Below are 22310 nucleotides of genomic sequence, written 5' to 3'. Positions count from 1 at the left end.
GAATAAAGTGTATCTGTTGAGTTTTTTTTTTATTTCACTCACTAAAAGTTCTTTTCATTGACAACAGCTGGTGGTGTTCCCTGGAATCTGGGTGACAACACTTCTCTCCAGGTTTCCAGTACTTGCCATCTCTGTCAGTAACCTTCGCAAATGAATTTGCGTTATTGCAACAGCTGTTTGCCATTGACTTCTTGCTGACAATGACCAGTGGTCATCATTAGAATTTAAGTAGCAATAAGCCTCTCCAAAGTCCCAGTTCCTTTACATTCACCTAAGATTGTTGGATATTCATGACAAAAACTTGACGGACAAGCCAGGTATAAACTGAAGTTTATTTGTACCAAACATGGTTGGGCTGCAGAAAGGATAGCGAATTTTATTAATAATTACCTAAGTGGCATTTTGTAGGTCACCCTGCAATCTAACATCTTGTAAGATTTTTGAAGTTGGGTCTAAATAGCATTTAAACTGGCATATTAAATCTTCATTTTACTAGCCAATTATTGTTATTGTTGTATCATGTTTTTCGTTGTTGTTTTTTTTTTTACATGGTGGTCACCACTTATCAAGGTCCATAAGCCACTCGGGGATAAGGGCTATTGCGTGTACAGTAATCAATGGGATAGTATCGTAGTAATCGTTAGTATTGGAGATTTGATAAGATGTCTTACTTAAGGGGGGGGGGCGGTTCATCAGGAATTTGTTTATGTTGGACTTGAAGACATCCAAGTTGTAGTCAGGTGGGAGACAGGCAAACGGAAGAGAGTTCCACAAGCTTTGTTCATGGAATATTCGTTTTGATTTAGGCACAGATAAAGAGTGGGGAAAATTATTGACAGTGGTTTCAGCGAGATGGGTGTTTATTGTAAAAGATTGGCGAGGGGGGGGGAATCAGAGATTGGAGCTCAGACGAACACTTGCTATGGAAATAACGATAAAAGAAAGACAGGCTCACAATGTCTCTTCTGGTTGCAGGGAAGAGAAATGGGCATCCCCCACTAAGCCACAAAGCCTATTTTGTACTCTGTCAAGGCAGGATAGGCTGTTTTTAGCAGCTACTGCCTAGATGTGGCAGCAGTACTCCATCCATGGACGTACTTGGCTTTTATATAGACAGAGAATTGCATCAGCAGTGAGATATCTTCTGGAGCGGTAGGAGGATCTCACCATTTTCCCAGCGACTTTGGCAACAGACTTGATGTACGTGTTCCATTTCAGGTCAGGAGTAAAGGTCAAACCCAGAAGCTTGTCAAAACATGGAGCCTCCCCTAGACGAGAGCCATCCATTTCAATTGATGCCAGATGGGGATCAGAGCGTTGATGATGTAAAGTTAGGAGTTTGGTTTTAGATGCGTTAAAAGTAACCAGCCACCTCTTCCCCCACTGTACCACGCGCTCAAGATCAGAGGATAAAGAATCAGAGAAAACTTTGTCATCGTGTCATCAGCATAGATGTCAACGAATGATTTAAGTATGTGTTTTGATGTAGATCAGGAAGAGAGTTGGACCTAGAACGGACCCCTGAAGGACTCCAGCATTAATACTGTGAGCCTTTGATTTCTGCCCATCAACCACTACTCTTATGAGCCTATCAGTGAGAGAATTACAAAGATTTTGGGCAAAACAACAACCATTGTGTTGTCAGTAAAAAAAAGAAGTCTATCACTATTGATAATATTAATAATTGAGAAAACATTTCCAGTTATACCGTAGCTATATTGCTATTGGCATTATAGCAATGTACTTGGCTATGATGTGTGTGTGCCAGCACTAACTCTATCTGGGTTTAACCAGCTTCCTCCAAAGGAGGAAGTTCCATGGGAGTATGAAATTCACAAGCGGTCTCCAGTCGCATGTATATCCCTGTCAGGGTAGATGACGACGTTAGGTTTTTGCAACTCTTACAGAGAGGCGTTGACGTCCTTCTCCTTACAGCGCCTGGAATTCCCAAATTGGTCACCCGTTTTAGTAATGACCAGGTTCAACGTTGCTTAACTTCGGTGATCTGACGGGAACCGGTGTGTCAACGTGATTATGCCGTATAGACTCGGCTATGATCAAGTTTTAAAAATAAGTAGTCCTGTCTGGACAACTGGAAATAGGAAAACAGTTTTTAATTTTGAACGGTAAATCAAAATCATCACAAGGAACAATTCTTGTCTATCGGATCCGATGATGACGTTTTCGTTTTGCATCTCGTCTATGAGCAGCCCCAGCCCAGAGGCAGAAAGTCTTGAACAGTGGGGGCATCGGAAGTCAGTTGTTGTGATCACTGCTGAGGCTACTCTGTGGTGCCTCTCTCTGGCATCAAGCCTCTCCAAAATTGCTATGAACTCTATGAACTGAGCCTCGACATTTTAGTCTGATCATGGCAAAACCCTCCAGGTCTTTCGGTTTGATGTGGCTTTGACTGTGTCCTTATACTGCAGTTTTGGTCGACCTTGGTTTCTTTTGCCAGCCTGGAGCTCCCTATTTATCAGGCGTCTCGGCATACAACACTCCTCCATCCGAATCACATATCCAACCCATTGAAGTTGAGCCTTGATGATGGTGGCCTCTATACTGGTGGCCTTTGTTTGGTCAAGGACTTGCAGATTCATGATGTGGTCCTACCACCTGTTTCCAAGGATAGATCGGAGAGCTTGCATGTGGAAAAGCTCTGGTTTCTTGATATGTCTGCGATACAGTGTCCATGTCGCGCAACTAGAGAGGAAGGAGGCAAGAACCACGGGATTGTAGACCTTCAGTTTTGTAGATAGGCATATGTTGTGTTCGTTGAGCACTCGATTGCGGAGTCTGCCCAGCGCTTGACTTGCCTTGCTGATTCTAGTGTTAATTTCTCTGTCCAAGGAGCCATCACAGGATACTGTGCTCCCCAGATATTTGAAATGTTCCACATTGGCAAGTGAACAATTCTTATTGAAGAATATAAAAACATAGTATAACTAATATAGCTGGTTAGGTTAGGGTTATATTTTTAATTGAATGATATAAAGGGGAATAACTTATATTTTTAATTGAATGATATAAAGGGGAATAACTTATATTTTTAATTGAATAATATAAAGGGGAATAACTTATATTTTTTATTGAATGATATAAAGGGGAATAACTTATATTTTTAATTGAATGATATAAAGGGGAGTAACTTATATTTTTAATTGAATGATATAAAGGGGAATAACTTATATTTTTAATTGAATGATATAAAGGGGAATAACTTATATTTTTAATTGAATGATATAAAGGGGAGTAACTTATATTTTTAATTGAATGATATAAAGGGGAATAACTTATATTTTTAATTGAATGATATAAAGGGGAATAACTTATATTTTAATTGAATGATATAAAGGGGAATAACTTATATTTTTAATTGAATAATATAAAGGGGAATAACTTATATTTTTTATTGAATGATATAAAGGGGAATAACTTATATTTTTAATTGAATGATATAAAGGGGAGTAACTTATATTTTTAATTGAATGATATAAAGGGGAATAACTTATATTTTTAATTGAATGATATAAAGGGGAATAACTTATATTTTAATTGAATGATATAAAGGGGAATAACTTATATTTTTAATTGAATGATATAAAAAATGTTGTCACTTTTCCATTTTTTCTGTCTCCACCTTCGTGACAGTTCTTGGTGCGGTCACCATCTCATCAATTTCCATTACAGTAGCATCTGTGATACAAGTACTAACAATCTGCCGTCTTTGGAAATATGATAGATCTGCTGCATGATATGGTAGATGGCTAGAGTGAGCGTTTACAGGTAGAAATATAAAGGAATCACCACTTATCAAGGCCCAGAGGCCACTCGAGAATAAGGGTTAAAGAGTGTACAGTGGTGAAAAGGACAATAACATAGTAATCACTAAAAGTGTAAAATCATGTCGTCTTTTCTAGGGCGACAATTTTATCGTACGTACAACGAATCCAATAACAACAAATGTTGATTTAAACAGAAAAAAAAAAATGTGCCCCATGTCATAGAATTACTTTCCTGCATACCACAATATGGTCGTCTTCAAGTCCAAAAAAGGAAACACAAATATGGTGGACTGTCCAAAATAAAATAGTTGTTGATTGGAACCAACTATAAAAAGTTAGCAACGGTGTTACAGATAAGCACAGTCGTTGTCAAATTTTCTGAGCCAGAAGATCATTATTATTATTATTATTATCATGTAGATGGAATTAGATTTGTTTTCATGAGAAAAATGCAATTCAAGGACAAATATGGTTAAATGACATTTTAGGAATTTAACTTGACTAGATTCTATAAACAATAAAAAGAAGGAATCTTAGATAAATAAAAAACAAATATGTTTTAATAGAAAAGAATGTGGTGAACATAAACAAAATAAGTCTGAATTGTTGGGGTAGAAAATGATTTACATTTTCAGAAACAATACAGGTATGTCCTTCTTTTGTCTGGGCAAGTAGACAATAGTGCTATTTTTCCCATTTGTTGAACTATTGTTGAAGGTATCTATATCTGTTTATTATATGCATTAAAAATGTATACACACACACACACAAACTCACGAACAAACATTACATAAACAACTATATAACATGTACACGGTCTGGTTCCCTCGTTTATACATGTTTTATATACAATCCTCCATGTCATACCGAATCCCCCTCCCCGGTACACAGACACCCCGCTATGTAATAACAGAAGGAAACAGTGTGGAAGAAAACACCCAGGGGGTGGGGCTACATTGACAGTAGAATCCAAGAGTGGGCGTTTGCAGGTGGAGGGTCACAAATTGTTTAATTAGTGATGGGACTGTTCCAATATTTTTCCCGATTTCAATACAATTACAGATTCTGATTCCAATTCTTCATAAATATCTAAATACTAGCGTGGGTGCCCGGTGTTGCCTGGGTGTTTGGAGGTGTGTGTTGAGCAAAAAAAAAAAAAAAAGTGGTAGTAACTATTTACAATGCCTCCCCACGGGGCAGAGTTAGACACCAGGGTCGTTTTTTAACATGGAGAAAAGGTACAAAAATAAAAATTGTCTCAGTCGTGAAAGATTTCCCCTCCACTGAAAGAGAACGAGAAATGGAAGTGCTGCATCTGAAGAACAGATACTACACTTTGATCTTGGCCAAAAGGCCAAGTAAAAAAAGTGGTAGTAGGCAGGCAGGCTCGAACCCGTACCGCGAAGGAGGAAAAGAACATGAAAAAATGTGACGTCTTTGCTGTTACGAACACCGCCAAACCGGAAGTGACGTAGGTTTAAATTAAGGCTAGACAATCGAAAAGACGGGATGACTTTTGAAAATATCGGCGAAATAAACGACCCCTCCATGTAGAAAAGTGCCCAGCTGAGGGTGAAGAAATTAATGTTTAAAGCCAATTTTTTGGTATTTGTCGTCTGAAAGGTCGAGCTTCAAAACGATACATCTTGTTAAAATCCGTCGCCTCTGTCGAAAGTTTTAGCCAGACATGCAAACATACATACATACATATATATATATATGAATATATTGGTAGCTCAAATTTTCGACCCAAACCGATTAAAAAGCTTTCCCTATCTTTGAATACCCTTTATGTCAAATTTCAAATGTTTAGACCACAAATTGTCTGAGTAATTTGGTAGAGACTGCAGAGGTCAAATTTTTTTAAAACTTTGACCCCTATTATGACCCCTTAACATTTATTGTTTTGGGCTCAAATCAAGTTATAAAGTTAGATCCATGTCCAAGGAACCTATATCTAAAATTTCAAGTGTTTAGACCCAAAATTGGCGGAGGAGTTTGGTAGAGTTCTCAAAGGTCAAATCGTTGAACTTTGACCCCTTAAAAGCCAAAATTCTGGCCGAAAACTGATTATAAAGATTTTCCCAAATCGCAGTACTCTGTATATCAAAATTCGAGTCTGTATACTTAAAATTGACAGAGTTATTGCGTAGGAAAATGTACACACACACACATGTTCACTTTTATATATATAATAGATTATAGATTATAGAGATACATGTAATATATATATATATATATATATATATATATATATATATATATATATGATTGTTGAGCTGGATTAAATCCGACGATATGAAATAAAATGGAGGTGGAAGGACCTGGATACTCAACGTTTCGCCCGATTTATACGGGCTTCTTCAAGAGGGATGGTCATTCGAATGACCATCCCTCTTGAAGAAGCCCGCATAAATCGGGCAAAACGTTGAGTATCCAGGTCCTTCCACCTCCATTTTATTTCATATATATATATATATATATATATATATATATATATATATATATATATATATATATATATATATATATATATTACATGTATCTCTATAAATAAGTAACAGAAAACACATACACAAAAAATCAAGTCTATTCAGATTAAAATAAATTTATTCTGTAAAAAGATTACTTGATCTTTGCTTTGCTTTAAGTCAACTAAGCTCTAACCCCTGCCCCATCACCACAATGTTGCATCTCTGTGCCTATTTTACAAATATTTTAATGGAATGTTCTGATGAACTCATTGCATTTGTGTCCCCTCCATAGCAATGGCCAACGACTCTTTATCTGAGAGTCCATCTTTCAAACTCCTTGGCCTAACGTTCACAGGAAACATGAGTTGGAACAATTACATTGAAGGCATTGCCAGGGCCGCTGCAAGAAAGGTGGGCTCTCTCTACCGTGCTAGAAAACTACTAACACCCGAAAGTATCCTGTACCTCTATAAGGCCACCATTCGCCCATGTATGGAGTATTGCTGCCACATCTGGGCTGGTGCATCTGCTACTAGTCTCTCGCTCCTTGACAGGGTTCAAAAGAGAGTCGCAAACCTGATAGGCCCTGAACTGGCATCTAAGCTTCAGCCTCTGTCCCATCGACGAAATGTTGCATCCCTCTGCCTTTTCTACAAGTATTTTAGTGGTGAATGCTCTGACGAACTGCAATCACTTGTGCCCCCACGACGTGAGCACCCTCGACAAACCCGACAGGCTGCTAAATCCCACCCCCACACTGTAGAGATCCCTAGATGTAAAAGATCTTTTTACTCCAATAGTTTCTTCCCCAGAACCGCTAGACTCTGGAATTCCATTCCAGGTCCCTGCTTCCCCAACAGTACTGACGTGCAGAAGTTCAAGTGTAACGTGAACCGACACCTTGCTGCCCAAATCCCTACATAGTACCCCAGTAGTTGTTGCCCCTGATAGTAGCCCCCTACACCAAAGTGGCAATGTGTCTTGTTTGGGGTGAAAATGTAATAAAAAAAAAGAAAAAAAAAAGGTCTCTAAATATACTATAGCATATATTGGATATTAGTGTTTGAATAATTGCCGAGGAAGACAGTAACAATTAAATAAATTGTTGGAAATTTGGGAAGTCATCTTTAAGTCCCATGTAAACAAATATCAATTCTAAGAGAAGAAAATAAAATGTCCCTCATGCCATGGGATTACTTCTTTGCAGACTACAACATGGTTGTTTTCAAGTCCCATATCAACAAATGTAAATACTTCTAGAAGAAAGAAATTCCCATTTCAAAGTGATTGCGGAATTTACACCAAGAAAAAAAAAAAGAATACAATATAAAAGATAATTTTAATCTTTTCATGACCTTAGCTAACCCTAACCCTAACCTCAGCTGAAAAAGACAAAAAAAAAAAAAAAAAAAAATAGAGCCTCCGTCCCCACCGTAACATAACCCTAACATCTTCACAAATGCAAATATAAAAACCTATAAGAACAAATATGCGTTCACATTGAAACTGGAACAGTTGGTTTGATTGTTGAGAAGCAGTGCAGATTACAGCAACTTCTAACAGCTGGGTGCAAAGTGCACTCCTGCCCCGGGGTGGAAGATGAGGTAACGGGATGATAAAAAAAAGAAAAAAGAAGAAAGAAAAAAAAAATAAAAAGAAAAAAAGTACCCGGATTATTCATGGATCTCAATTATTCAATTCTATTATGGGTTGAAATAAACTAAATTTGCATAAAACGGAAAATAATCCATGCTCAGTTTCTGGTGTACGTGTGTGTGTGTGTGTGTGTGTGTGTGTGTGTGTGTGTGTGTGTGCGTGTGTGTGTGTGTGTGTGTTTGTTTTTGTGTATATGCATGTGTTTGTGTGTATGTGTGTGTTTTTTATGTGCGTATGTGTGACCTCCCTTTGATGTAACCTCGTTTTCAAATGTCGTTATAATAATTTTTGAATATTCCTAGTTACTTGCCTCCCCACGAGAGCAGAGTTGGACACAAGGTGTGTGTGTGTATGTGTATGTATGTTTGTGTGTTTGTTTGCGTGTGTGCATGCGTTTGTATGTTTTGTGAGTGTGTTTTTTGTGTATATTTATGTGTTTTTTGTGTTTTGCTTGTGTTTGTTTGTGTGTGTATGTGTTTGTTTGTGTGTGCATGTGTGTTTTTGTGTGTGTGTGTGTGTGTTTTTGTGTGTGTGTATGTGTGTTTTTGGGTGTGTGTGAGTGTACGTGTTTTTGTGTGTGCGTATGTCTGTTTTTGTGTGTGTGTGTATGTGTTTTTGTGTGTGTGTATGTGTGTTTTTTTTTGTGTGTATGTGTTTTTGCGCGTGTGTATGTCTGTTTTTGTGTGTATGTATGTCTGTTTTTGTGTGTGTGTATGTCTGTTTTTATGCGTGTGTATGTGTGTTTTTGTGCGTGTGTATGTGTGTTTTTGTGTGTGTGTATGTGTGTTTTTGTGTGTGTGTACGTGTGTTTTTGTGTGTGTGTATGTGTTTTTGTGCGTGTGTATGTGTGTTTTTGTGTGTGTGTATGTGTGTTTTTGTGTGTGTGTACGTGTGTTTTTGTGTGTGTGTATGTGTGTGTACGTGTGTGTGTACGTGTGTTTTTGTGCGTGTGTATGTGTGTTTTTGTGTGTGTGTATGTGTGACCTCCCTTTGATGTAACCTCGTTTTCAAATGTCGTTATAATAATTTTTGAATATTCCTATTTACTTTCCTCCCCACGAGAGCAGAGTTAGACACAAGGTGTGTTTGTATGTGTATGTGCGTGTATGTTTGCATTTGTGTGTTTTTGTGTGTGCGTGCGTTTGTGTATTTTGTGCACGTGTGTGTTTTTTTGTGTGTATTTATGTGTGTGTGTGTGTGTTTGTGTGTGTGTGTGTGTGTTTGTGTGTGTGTGCGCGTTTGTGTGTTTTTTATGTGTGTGTGCGTTTGTGGGTTTTTGTGTGTGTGCGTTTGCGTGTTTTCTTTGTTTGGTTGTTTCGTCTTACGGCAAATTAACTTCTTCTTTTTTTTTGAATAAAACCCATTGTTAAAATATAAATACCTGATAGATTAAATCGGGTCCAATTTGAGTAAATAAGTAAAAATAAAAAAAAAATGTGTAAATGACTTAAAACCAATTGTTTTTTTTTTAATTATTTTGCACTAACATTATTATTATGTTATTAATGCTTGATTATGAAATTTTATTTATTAATTTTTTTTTTACAAAGGAGTCACCACTTATCAAGGCCCGAAGGCCACTCAAGGATAAGGGTTAATAGGTATACATTAGTCAATGTGATTATAGCGTAGTAAACATAAGTAGTGGGAAGTTTGTAAAATTGGATTACTTAGGGGGGGACGGTTCATCAAGAACTTTTTTACGTTGGACCTGAAGACAATCAGATTGTAGTCATTTGGAAAGCAGGTAATCGGAAAAGAGTTCCACAGGCGTTCAGTTCTAAAAAAGAAACTTTGTTCATGGAATCTACGTTTAGGTTTAGGCACAGATAAAGAGTGTGGGAAATTAGATAGTGGTTTTGGTTAGACGAGTGTTTTTCGTGAAAGTTTGGTGAGAGAGGACCATACATTGAAACTCAGACGAGCATTTGCCATGAAAATAACGATAAAGCAAAGAGGCCCGCAATGTCTCTTCTGTTGGAAGAAGGTCGCAGGGAAGAGAAAAGGGCATCCCCACTAAACTACAAAGTCTATTTTGAACTCTATCAAGACAGGATAAGTTGCTTCTAGCAACTCCTGCCCAGATGTGGCAACAATACTCCATCATTGGCCGTACCTGGTTTTTATAAAGGTAGAGAATTGCATCAGAAGTGAGATATCTACTGGAGCGGTAGAAGGATCCCACCATTTTTCCAGTGGCCTTGGCAACAGATTTGATGCATGTGTTCCATTTCAGATCAGGATTAAAGATCAAGCCTAGAAGCTTGTCAAAACATGGAGTCTCCTCAAGGCGAGAACCATTCATTTCAATTGATGCCAGATGAGGATCAAAGTGGTGATGATGTAAAGATAGGAGCTTGGTTTTAGATGCATTAGATGTAACCAGCCACCTCTTTCCCCATTGTACCAGTCAATATCAATAGTTTTTGTTTGGTTTGGTAGTTTTGTCTTATGGCATATCAACCATTCTGGGGTTATTTTATGCAGAATCCAGTAATTTTGAAAAACAAGTTTTTATGCTTCAAGTTCTTTATATTTTCAAATATTTATTCATGGTGTTTAGTTTGGTAGTTTTGTAGAAATAAAATTGCAACAAAAAAATCATAACATCTATGTTTGGTGCATTTTTGGTCAGGAATCCAGAATCTTCAGACAACCTGAGCTGGTAGCAGCAAATGCTCTAACAGGTGTTCACCACTTCAAGCCAAAGTAACACATCACAAATATGAGTTTATTAATATTCCTATGAAAATAGTGTTCATTGTATTTTAAATATAGAACTGACCCAAATGTTATAAATTAAGAAGTACTAATAAATACTCAGAAAATAATATTGTGCTACATAGTTCAATGCAAATAATAAAATCGCATTGTAAAAAACTATCTTTAATTTACTCTTTCAGGCCAGTATCTCTTGGCAGACAATGTTCTCCCCCACCTGTTTCTTTTGAATGTTCCCTTTTTGATGTGACGTTTCCCTGACTCCTTTCTTCAGTGAAGCACCACTGTGTGTAAAAATTCTATGAGTTCCTTTCTCACACATTATAGCAATGATCATATATCATTATAATGCTTTTCGAAAACGAGTCTACATAAAAGGGCAGTCACTCTTATATTCTCATCCAGGGTTACCAGATTGGCTTTTTTTTTAGAACCAATTTGGCCTTTTTCAAAACGTTAAGTACAGACGAAGGAAGGAAAAATTAGAGTATTATATAGATTATAAAAATTAATTTTTCATGGTAATATGGCGTTTAAAACTGAACAAACAGCTTTTCTCTGTATTGCTTCATAAGCGGTAGAAAATGAATGAAGATAGAAACTGACATACGAGGTGCGTTCAATAAGTTTCCAGACTTTTTTGTACAGGCATTTAAAATTGTCGTAGACTCTTTAAAATTCACTATGTTATTGCTATACATCTTATGAGATGACTGACCAAATGTTATGATTTCACGTTCAAATGAATTGCTACAACAGGAATTGGAATACACCCTACTAAAGCCCGATTGTCACAGTTGATGAATTTAAAAAATGAAATCTGGACGTGAGGACACTTTAGAAGAACGGTATGCAATAAAATTTTGTTTTAAAACTTGAAAAATGCCACAGAACGTATGGAATGCTTGAGACCATCTTGCATGAATCGAGCATCAGTTTTTGATTGGCATAAAAGATTCAAGGAAGGCGGGTAGTTTGTGAGGGATGATGAGAGGTGTGGGAGGAGTAAGGAAGTCAGAATACCAGAGTTGATTGGCCAAATAAAGAATTTCATGGATAAGGATTGTCATGTGTCTATAGAGACAATAAGTGTACAGTTTGATGTCAGTGTGGGAACTGTACAGACAATTATTCGTGAGGAACTGAAGATGGGGAAGATTTGTGCGAATGCACCAGTCCACATCCCTATCCTTTTCACAAACTATTTGACAACAATGGGCATCAAGATAGTTCCTCGCCCTTCCTATAGTCCAGACCTTGCTCCCTGTGACTTTTGGTTATTCCCTAAGCTCAAGGAAAACCTTAGAGGCTGTTATTATGAGACAATTAAGGAGATGAAAGAGGCTGTGACGAGGGTCTTTGGCACGCTCACACAACCGGAGGAGATTACTTTGAAGAGGACCAGAGTGTATTATCAATAAAAGTGCCTAAACGAAAAAGTCTGGAAACTTACTGAACGCACCTTGTACCCTACGAACATCGGCCAAAGAATATGAACTAGTTTATAAAAAAATAATACTTACCAAAAGTGATTTAATGTCTTTGTAATTCGTGATGATTCCATTGTGGACAACGATGAATTCTAGAAATTAGAAAAAAAAAATTTCAATTACAAAAAGAAGAATCTATTAGAGTAGAAGGCATCTAGGGACTTTTAGTGATGGGGTGGGATTTTGCTGCGATGAGTTCATCAGTGCGACGATGGAACAGGGATTAAGTTTGGCAGATAATGTGGAACCTATTACAAATCCCAAGAACAATAGTAGCCTTCTATCATGTCTGAAAGTGACACAATGTTCAACAAGCAAGATCATAGATGTGCCACTGTACAACTCCTGCTCCCTATGATCCAAGTTATGACATATGACAACAGGACCATCGCCAGCACCCCCAAAATGAATCGCTGGATTGCCACAAATAACAGGGAGGTGCCCAGGGTGATGCAAAGTTTCCGGCCACGGTTATGGTGTTTGGTGTGGTTTCAAGTGAGAGCCACATCATGCCTCCTCACATCTTCAAAGTCGGTTGAAAGTCAACACCAAAGTGTACCTGGTTGTGCTGAAGAAAGTGGTGATCCTTTGGTGTAATCAGGTGGCCACTGGCAGACACTGGGTGTGGCAACAGGATTCAGCACCAGCTCACAAGTACAAAGATCCAGGCTTAGTTTGAGAAAGAGCGCTACGACTTTATACTCTTCTCTCTCTAGCCTCCCTCCTCCCCAAACCTGAACCTGCGTTGTTTGGTCATATGTCAAAAAAAATCACCAACTTGACCTCTCACAACACCAAAGCCAGGCTGATCGTTGCCATCTCCCAAGTATTCACCAAGCTCTCATTGGCATGTTCCCAGTTCTGGACCCTTATCAAGGTGGTGATTGAGGCTGAAGGCGACTGCATTATCAGCTCTACAACATAATCAAGTGATCTGAATTGATTTTTTCAATAAATATTTTAAAATATAGCTGTAGTGTTGTTTTCTTTAGGGAGACACTTTTATCATTCCACCATGTATATATATATATATATATATATATATATATATATATATATATATAGTGCAAAATTTTGTTCAAAATTCAAAGACTCACGTTTTTTTGTTTTTTTTACACAGTGATCACCACTTATCAAGGCCCGAAAGCCACTCAGGGATAAGGGTTATTGCAAGAACATTACGTTAGTGTGGAGATTTGATGAAGTGCTTTTATAACCTCCGTTTATTTCTTGGATTTTTTCCATTACAGCTGTTTCATTGATGAGTTGGCAATTTTACGATTTATGTTTCCATAAAAATATCCTGTCCCCACCAACTTCTTCAGATGATTATCCATTGTATTCATATGCATTTATACATATACACACATATATGTACATATGCATATACACACACATGTATATATATACATATATGTTTATACACAAACATATATGTATATATACACACACGCACATATACATATATGTATACATATATACATATATGTATATATATACGCACACATATATATACATATATGTATACACACACATATATATGTATACACACACACATATATACATATATGTATATATACACACATATATATGTATACACACACACATATATACATATATGTATATACACACACATATATACATATATGTATATACACAGACATATATACATATATGTATATACACACACATATATACATATATGTATATACTCACATATACATATATGTATATACACACACACATACACATATATATGATATATGTGTGTGTGTGTGTGGATATATACATATAAGTATATGTGTGTATATATATATATATATATATATATATATATATATATATATATATAAAACTCAAATGACCTTGTAACGAGTGATGTAACTCACTTTTTGGTTTACGACATCCGGTTGCACATGCACATTAACCCATAACAACGTAAACAAATAAACACAAATCGCTTCTTTTGCAGATTTTGAACCGCGCACTGAAATATTAACGTTATTATTTCGAAATTATTATTTAACATGGGAAGAAGTTTTGCAGCTATTCTTTATTACAACTATACTGTCGCTATTTTCTTACAACTAAACAACTTTAACCCGTTGACAAATATAAGAACAATTGTAGTAAAGCCAAGACTACTACTACTACTACTACTACTACTAGTCTCTATCCATCCCTTTTCCTTCCTTCCTTTTTATTTTTTGTTTACATTTCTAGATACAAAATAGTTGTGTGAGAACGGTGAATTTGTTGACACATTTACTAATCTGTTTCAATATTAGTTTTATTTTATTTTATTTATTTAGGTTTTATTTTTTTGCTTCAGGTTTTATTAATTATTTTTTTTTAGATTTTAAGTTTCTATAACTTGGTTGAAGGATTTCAATATGGGTTTTTCATTCTTATATTTCTCATCGGTAGGTTCATGTGCGTTTTTGCTGCTAAATGACTTTCGTTGGCATTCGATTCGTAGGAAAATCATGTTTAATTTTCGATTTTTGAGCGATTATTCGGAAAAATAGGTAACTTTACACGAATAGGGAGGATTTTTTTCATGTTTGAGCGATCTGTCCGTGATTTCTCATTTTAATATACTTTCATAGAAATGTTTCTGTCATGTCAAAAAAAACTATTTTCTTTACGTCACAAGTGTCACGCTCATACATGAATTCCATAGCAAATATAACATACTGACCCAACAGGTCATGGGTAGTCTAGTATATATATATATATATATATATATATATATATATATATATATATATATATATATATATATATATTAGCTGGTTTAATTAGCTTGCTAGCACTTCACAAACTATAACTTCTTTATAAAGAATGGTAAAAAAAAAAATGAATTCTTGCTTACCATTGTTAACTCCAGACCTCTGTGGATGACTATTAATTGCACTTGGTTCGCCATGTGTGGCCCACCGCGTGTGCGCAATTCCAATGTGACAGTCTGCGACTTCACCAAAATTGATTCTAGAATCCTCTGAAATAAAAAATAAAAAAATAAATTGAAAAAAAAAAATTACTTTTCATTTAGTTTTTTAGCATTGTCCACAGATTTCTGCACGAGTTATTTAGAAGAGATGCTGCATGTTGTGTTATATATATATATATATATATATATATATATATATATAGGACCCTATGCCAGCAAGTAGAGATTATGCTAACTAGTACGAATTTTATATATATATATATATATATATATATATATATATATATATATATATATATAGTAATTTATAAAATATAATCCTGAAGAATCCTAGAGTGGATGAAACGCGGAATATTCAGTGTAGCTTAATTGCCATATATATTTTATAAATTACTAACTTGCTCTACCTACGTATTGAGCACTTTTGAAGTAAATACTTAAAGTTTATGCATAAATTCATACTTTCGTATATTGATTTTATGTGAGTAAATGAAGTAGTTATATATATATATATATATTCAGTAATGTGATTGATAATTTAAAATTCAAATTAGAATTAAATTAAAAATCCGTTTCACAAGAAGGAACAACAACAAAATCAAAATCAATATATTTCTCTCTCTCTCACTCTCTCTCTCTCTCTATATATATATATATATATATATATATATATATAGTGTGTTATTGATGTACATCTTATGACTGACAAATTTTTATGATTTCAGGTTCAAATAAACAGCTAGAGCAAGGAATTGGAATACACCCTACTAAAGCCTGATTGTCACAGCCAATGAATTTCAAAAATGCAATCTGGACGTAGGGACACTTTAGAAGAATGATATGCAATAAAATTCTGTTTAAAACTTGGAAAATAAATCGCCAGAAATGTATGGAATGCTTCAGTCTGCTTTTGGACCATCTTGCATGAATCAAGCCTCAGTTTTTTTATAGTGGCATAAGAGATTCAAGGAAGGTAGGAAGTCTAAGGGATGATGATAGATGTGGGAGGAGTAAGGAAATCCGAACACTACATTCACTGGCTTCCACTGGACAGACAGTCAACAAGGAATGCTATGTTAAGGTTTTAAAGGAGTTCCGGAAGAAACTCCATTGGAAGAGGTCAGACTATTTGACTAAGATTCGCATCAAGACAGTTTCTCACCCTCCCTATCGGCCAGACCTTGCTCCCTGTGACTTTTGGTTATTCCCTAAGCTCAAGGAAAACCTTAGAAGTTGTCGTTATGAGACGATTGAAAAGATGAAAAAGCCGAGGGCCATTGACACGCTCACACAAGAGGACTTCCATGGGGTCTTACAGAAGTTGTTAGAACGGTACAACAGATGCATTGCAGCCGGAGAAGATTACTTTGAAGGGAACTAGAGTTTCATGTGTATACAATCAATAAAAGTGCCCATACGAAAAAACCCCGGAAACTTATTGAAGGCATTTTATATATTTTTTTGTTATTAAATATTACGTGCATAAAATGTAGAGCCATGGATATGCCTGTTTCATGAGCAGAGTTTCTTTCCAAGAATTGTCCATCTGTGGAACACCATACAGTGGAACTGCTTTCAATCTGACTATAACACGACCGTTTTCAAGTCTAATGTAAACAAGTTCTTATTGAACCATTCATTTATATGATTAAACCCTACCCAATTAACTTAGTGCCGTTTTCGTCGTCAGGACAGAGAGAGAGAGAGAGAGAGAGAGAGAGAGAGAGAGAGAGAGAGAGAGAGAGAGAGAGAGAGAGAGAGAGACTGACAAAAGAAAGAGTCACAAAAGAGAAAGACGAGAAATAGGGATGGTGGTAAGATTAGAGAAAGAAACGAGGAAGGGTGAGAGAGATAAGAGAGAGAGAGAGAGAGAGAGAGAGAGAGGAGAAAGAGAATAACGAGAAAGAGAGACAAGAGATGATTGAGAAAGAGAGAGGTGAAACATTTTCATTGGAGAAAGAGAGAGAGAGAGAGAGAGAGAGAGAGGAGAAAGAGAATAACGAGAAAGAGAGACAAGAGATGATTGAGAAAGAGAGAGGTGAAACATTTTCATTGGAGAAAGAGAGAGAGAGAGAGAGAGAGAGAGAGAGAGAGAGAGAGAGAGAGAGAGAGAGAGGAGAAAGAGAATAACGAGAAAGAGAGACAAGAGATGATTGAGAAAGAGAGAGGTGAAACATTTTCATTGGAGAAAGAGAGAGAGAGAGAGAGAGAGAGAGAGAGAGAGAGAGAGAGAGATCGACTGACAAAAGAAATAGGATACCAAAAGAGAGAAAAACGAAAAATAGGGATGAAGCTAAGATGAGAGAAAGAAACGAAGACGGGAGAGAGAGAGAGAGAGAGAGAGAGAGAGAGAGAGAGAGAGAGAGAGAGAGAGAAAAGAGAGACGACAAAGAGACACAAGAGATGATTGAGAAAAAGAGAGAGAAGACAAAAAGAGACAAATGCAACAGAAAGCGAGACGAAGGAGCTGAGAAAAAGAGACAAGGAATCTTGAAACATTTTGAAAATGCTTTGACAAAACTCTTCAGTGATGCACTGCTTTCATTGCTCCATTTTTTTTTCAACAGCAACCCTCAAACTATTTTGATAAAAACCAAATATCTAACACAAGACCCCCCCCACACACACAACGGCTTACATGTTTACTTACGTTTTATTTCATCTTCGAGGTTCTTCACTTTTCCAGGTTTCTTGATTATCTTGATGGCACCTTTCTGTTGGCCATTAGTACCATCTTCGTACGCAACACCTGGAGAAAAAATAAAAAATAAAATAATCATAAACTGATGATTCTAGTTCTGAATTTTGGAGATTTTTTTTTTTTTTTTTTTTTACTCAGGAGTCTCCACATATCAAGGCCTGACGATCACTCGAGGAAAACGGTTAATGAATATAAATTAGTAGTGTAGTAATTGTTAGTGATGTAAATTTGGGTAGAATTTGATTATTTATAGGGACGGCTCAACAAGAACTTGTTTACATTGGATTTGTAAGACTACTATGCTGTATTCAACTGGGAAGCAGAAAAGCGGAACAGTGTTTTAAAGGTGAACAGTTCTGGGAAAGAAGCTTTCTTCATGGAGTCTGCATTTAAATTTAGGCACAGAAGTGGGGGAAATCGTTTATAGTGGCTGTAGAGAGTCGAGTGTTTTTTTGTGAAAGTTTGGCAAGGGGAACCATAGATTGGAGTTCAGTCGAGCACTTGCATGAAAATAGTGGTAGAGCAGAGACAGGCTCGCAACGTTTCTTCTGTGGGAAAGGGATTGTAGGAAAGAGATAAAGGCATCACCTACTAGATTTTGAAGTCAGTTTTGAACTATCAACGCAGGATAGAGAGCGTCGAGCAGCTCTTGGCCAGTACTCCATTTTAAAATGTATCTGGCTCTTATACAGATAGAGGATTGCATCGGCAACGACATACCTTCTGGAGCAGTAGAGTGATCCAACCATTTTTTCCAGCAATATTGGCAACAGATCTGATGTATGTGTTCCATTTCAGATCAGGAGTGAAGGTCAGTCCCAGAAGCTTGTCAAGACATGGAACCTCTCCAAGACGAGAGCCATTCATTTCAGTTTGAGGGCGTGGTGGGGGTTAGAGCGATTATGTTTTTTTTTTTTTTTTTTTTTTACAAAGGCATCACCACTTATCAACGCCAAGAGGCCACTCGAGGATAAGGGTTAAAGAGTGTACAGTAGACAATCGGACAATAAAATAATCGTTAGTAATGGAAATTCGGTAACTTTGTTAACTTATATGGAACGGCCCATCAAAAATTTGTTTACATTAGACTTTGCTGCTCGACAGGTTAGTCAGAAGCATGTACGTTGACAGAGAATAAGTGCAATGAGTTCGTCAAAGCACATTCCATCAAAGTACTTGTAAAACAGGCACAAGAATGCAACATTGTGGTGATGAGACAGAGGTTGGAACTTGGTCGACAGTGCGAGATCTGTTCAGTTCTATTCTATTTCAATATGGTAATATTCCACTTCTCATCTGTTGTCTTTGCAATCTTTATCACTCTAGAAGGCGACTATGTTGATGCGTAAAGTCAAATTTCGCATAAAAGATGTTTTTTATTAGTAAGGCCTGAAACTTTATTCAATGATGCTTCCGTAGTCAGATGAAGCTACAAACCCGACCCAACAATCTGCGGAGACAATGAGGAGAACCATACGGTGTGGCACTGTTATGATAGCCCTCTAAAATGCAACCAATACAGGATGAGAGAAAAAAAAAAAACAAAAAACAAAAAAAAAAAACGCTAGGCTTAAAAAGAATACTCAAGAGAATAGATTTGTCTGCAAAGGAGAAATGATATTGGAAACTGAGGCATATTTTGAAGCCAGAGACAAAGCATTCCAAAAAACAAAAAAGAGTCAGCTCCGTGATATCATGCTATAGTCAGCTGGAAAGCAGCTTCTTGATAATGTGCTTCATAGACGGGCAGAAAGAATCCTTCACCACTACGCCCAAGGATGGAATACTGTTGCCATATCTGGGAAGGAGCTGCTAAAAACAGCCTATCCTGCCTTGACAGAGTACAAAATAGACTTCGTGGCTTAGTGGGGGATGCCCTTTTCTCTACCCTGCAACCTCTCTCCCACAGAAGAGACGTTGCGAGCCTATCCTTGTTTTATCGTTATTTCCATGGCAGGTGCTCGTCTGAACTCCAATCTCTGGTCCCCCCCTCGCCAATTTTTCACGAAAAACACCCGTCTAGCTGAATCCACTGTGAAAAATTTCCCCCACTCTATATCTGTGCCTAAATCAAAACGCGGATTCCATGAACAAAGCTTCTTTCTTAGAACTGCACGCCTGTGGAACTCTGTTCCGTCTGCCTGCTTCCCACCGGACTACAACTTGGATGTCTTCAAGTCCAACGTTAACAAATTCCTAATGAACCACCCCCTTAAGTAAATACTTCATCAAATCTCCACACTAACGTAATGTACTTGCAATAACCCTTATCAAGGCCCGGAAGCCACTCAGGGATAAGTGGTGATCACTGTGTAAAAAAAAAAAAAAAAAAAGGCAATGCACCATGTCACAAGTTGATCATAACGATTGTACCTATTTACTATGCCTCCCCACGGGACAGAGTTAGACACCAGGGTCGTTTTTTAACGTGGAGAAAAGGTACAAAAATAAAAATTGTCTCAGTCGTGAAGGATTTCTCATCCACCGAAAGAGAACAAGAAATAGAAGTGCAGCATCTGAAGAACAGATGGTATTTATTTGCTCCCCCACCGAGCAAATTAGGCACAAGGCCAATTTTTAATGTGAGGAGTGAAGGGAGGGGGAAGGGAAAAAGGGGACCAGCTCCCGAGAGGTGGGAAATGGGAGCTGGTTAAAGGTCAAGCATGTGGGGTTGCCCCCACATCTGGTCTTTGCTAGTCATAGCTAGTCCTAGCTAGTCATAGCTTGCAGTATCTGTCGGAACAGATGGTATTTATTTGCTCCCCCACCGAGCAAATTAGGCACAAGGCCGATTTTTAATGTGAGGAGTGAAGGGGAAATGGGGACCAACTCCCCGGGGAGTAGGGGAGCTGGATAGTGACAATTGGTATGAAGGGTTGCCCCTACATTGACCAAGGTCTTATATGTGGGGTCGCCCCCACATATGGTCTTTGCTTGCAGTATCTGTCGGAACAGATGGTGTTTATTTGCTCCCCCACTGAGCAAATTAGGCACAAGGCCGTTTTTAATGTGAGGTAAGAACCAGCTCCCCTAAAAGTAGGCAAAAAGGGGGCACTCTGGTTACCAAAAATAATAATTGTCCCAGTATAGAGGGCTTCCCCTCCATTGACTGGTACAAATTATCTTAAGTGCAGCATCTGCCGGAACAGATGGTATTTATTTGCTCCCCCACTGAGCAAATTAGGCACAAGGCCGTTTTTAATGTGAGGTAAAAACCAGCTCCCCTAAAAGTAGGCAAAAAGGGGGCACTCTGGTTACCAAAAATAATAATTGTCCCAGTATAGAGAGTTTCCCCTCCATTGACTGGTACAAACTATCTTAAGTGCAGCATCTGCCGGAACAGATGGTATTTATTTGCTCCCCCACTGAGCAAATTAGGCACAAGGCCGTTTTTAATGTGAGGTAAAAACCAGCTCCCCTAAAAGGGGTCACTCTGGTTACCAAAAAATAATAATTGTCCCAGTATAGAGGGCCTCCCCTCCACTGACCGGCACAAATCATCTCAAGTGCAGCATCTGCCGGAACAGATACTACACTTTGATCTTGTTTATATATTTTATTGAGAAAGAAAAAATTGAACATAAAAAACGTACAAAAAATTCAATTCAACAAAATTAGGCACAAGGCCCTACAAGAAATTGGGAGGGGGAGGGTACAGGGTCTTTTTGACTATGTAACAGATGAGACTTTGAAGTCTTACTCTTGACTGGCAACATTTACCAAAATACCTCAATCACTCTGTGGATCCTAATCTAACTAATAACCCCAGCGTTCAATGTAAAATTTAACTATGTACAATTTGTATATTCATTTCTGTATGTTGTGTGTGCATTTTTTTTTTTTTTTTTTTTTTTTTTTGTGTGTGTGTGTGTATGTGTGAGAAAATAAATACTACACTTTGATCTTGTCCCGAAGGCCAAGAACTACATTAAATTACAGTTTGAATTGTTTCCGCATCCACCCAATTTTGCCGATCTGACTCAGTGACTACTGACTGCCGACCTCAAAAGAATGCTCCAGGGAAAGAGATTTGACGACAAAGAAGAAGTGATATAAAAAGCTAAGATATATTTTGAGGCAAAACACAAATCGTTTTACACAAAGGACATCGAATTGTTAGAGAAGGCCACGGTTCACTCATGTATGGAGTATTGTCGCCACATCTGGGGTGATGCATCTGCCACTAGTCTTCTTATTTATTTGCTTTCCCACTGAGCAAATTAGGCACAAGGCCGTTTTTTTAATGTGGGGAGAAAAAACCAGCTCCCTCACGGGGGGGGGGGCACTCTGGCAGGGTCCAAAATTATCAATTGTCTGATATGAAGGGTTGCCCCCACATTGACCAGAACTGATTACTTCCTTTTCCGCTCCTGGCCGAGTCTTTCGCTCATAGACAGCATTCAGAAAAGAGTCGCCAACCTAATAAGTCCTGAACTATCAACTAAATTCCAACCTCTGTCCCATCACCGAAAACTTGTGCCTGTTTTACAAATATTTCAATAGCATATGCTCTGACAAACTCCAAGCACA

The 22310-nt window shown here is 37.4% G+C and overlaps 1 protein-coding gene and 1 pseudogene across 5 annotated transcripts in view; both read right to left on the bottom strand.

Annotated features, from left to right (window-relative positions):
- Positions 1-22310, bottom strand: part of LOC145266630 (glutamine--fructose-6-phosphate aminotransferase [isomerizing] 2-like) — a 180626-nt gene that overhangs the window by 91843 nt on the left and 66473 nt on the right. For all 5 annotated transcript variants that reach the window (XR_013864769.1, XM_080122550.1, XM_080122547.1 and 2 more), the window contains exons 3-5: positions 17730-17828; positions 15002-15127; positions 12160-12218 (exon numbers count right to left, since the gene is read on the bottom strand). Coding sequence is in view for 4 of the 5 variants with exons in the window: in XM_080122550.1 (XP_079978676.1) it covers positions 12160-12218; positions 15002-15127; positions 17730-17828 (284 nt within the window). In the remaining variant the exon portion in view is untranslated. The remainder of the gene's footprint in view (positions 1-12159; positions 12219-15001; positions 15128-17729; positions 17829-22310) is intronic.
- On the bottom strand, positions 1927-2045 carry LOC145266848 (5S ribosomal RNA; annotated as a pseudogene).

This window comes from Euprymna scolopes, chromosome 41 (genome assembly GCF_053919585.1).
Source record: "Euprymna scolopes isolate OS-2025 chromosome 41, ASM5391958v1, whole genome shotgun sequence".
NCBI lineage: Eukaryota > Metazoa > Mollusca > Cephalopoda > Sepiida > Sepiolidae > Euprymna > Euprymna scolopes.
Note: the sequence above shows the minus strand (reverse complement) of the source record. Positions and strands in the feature narration are given on the sequence as shown.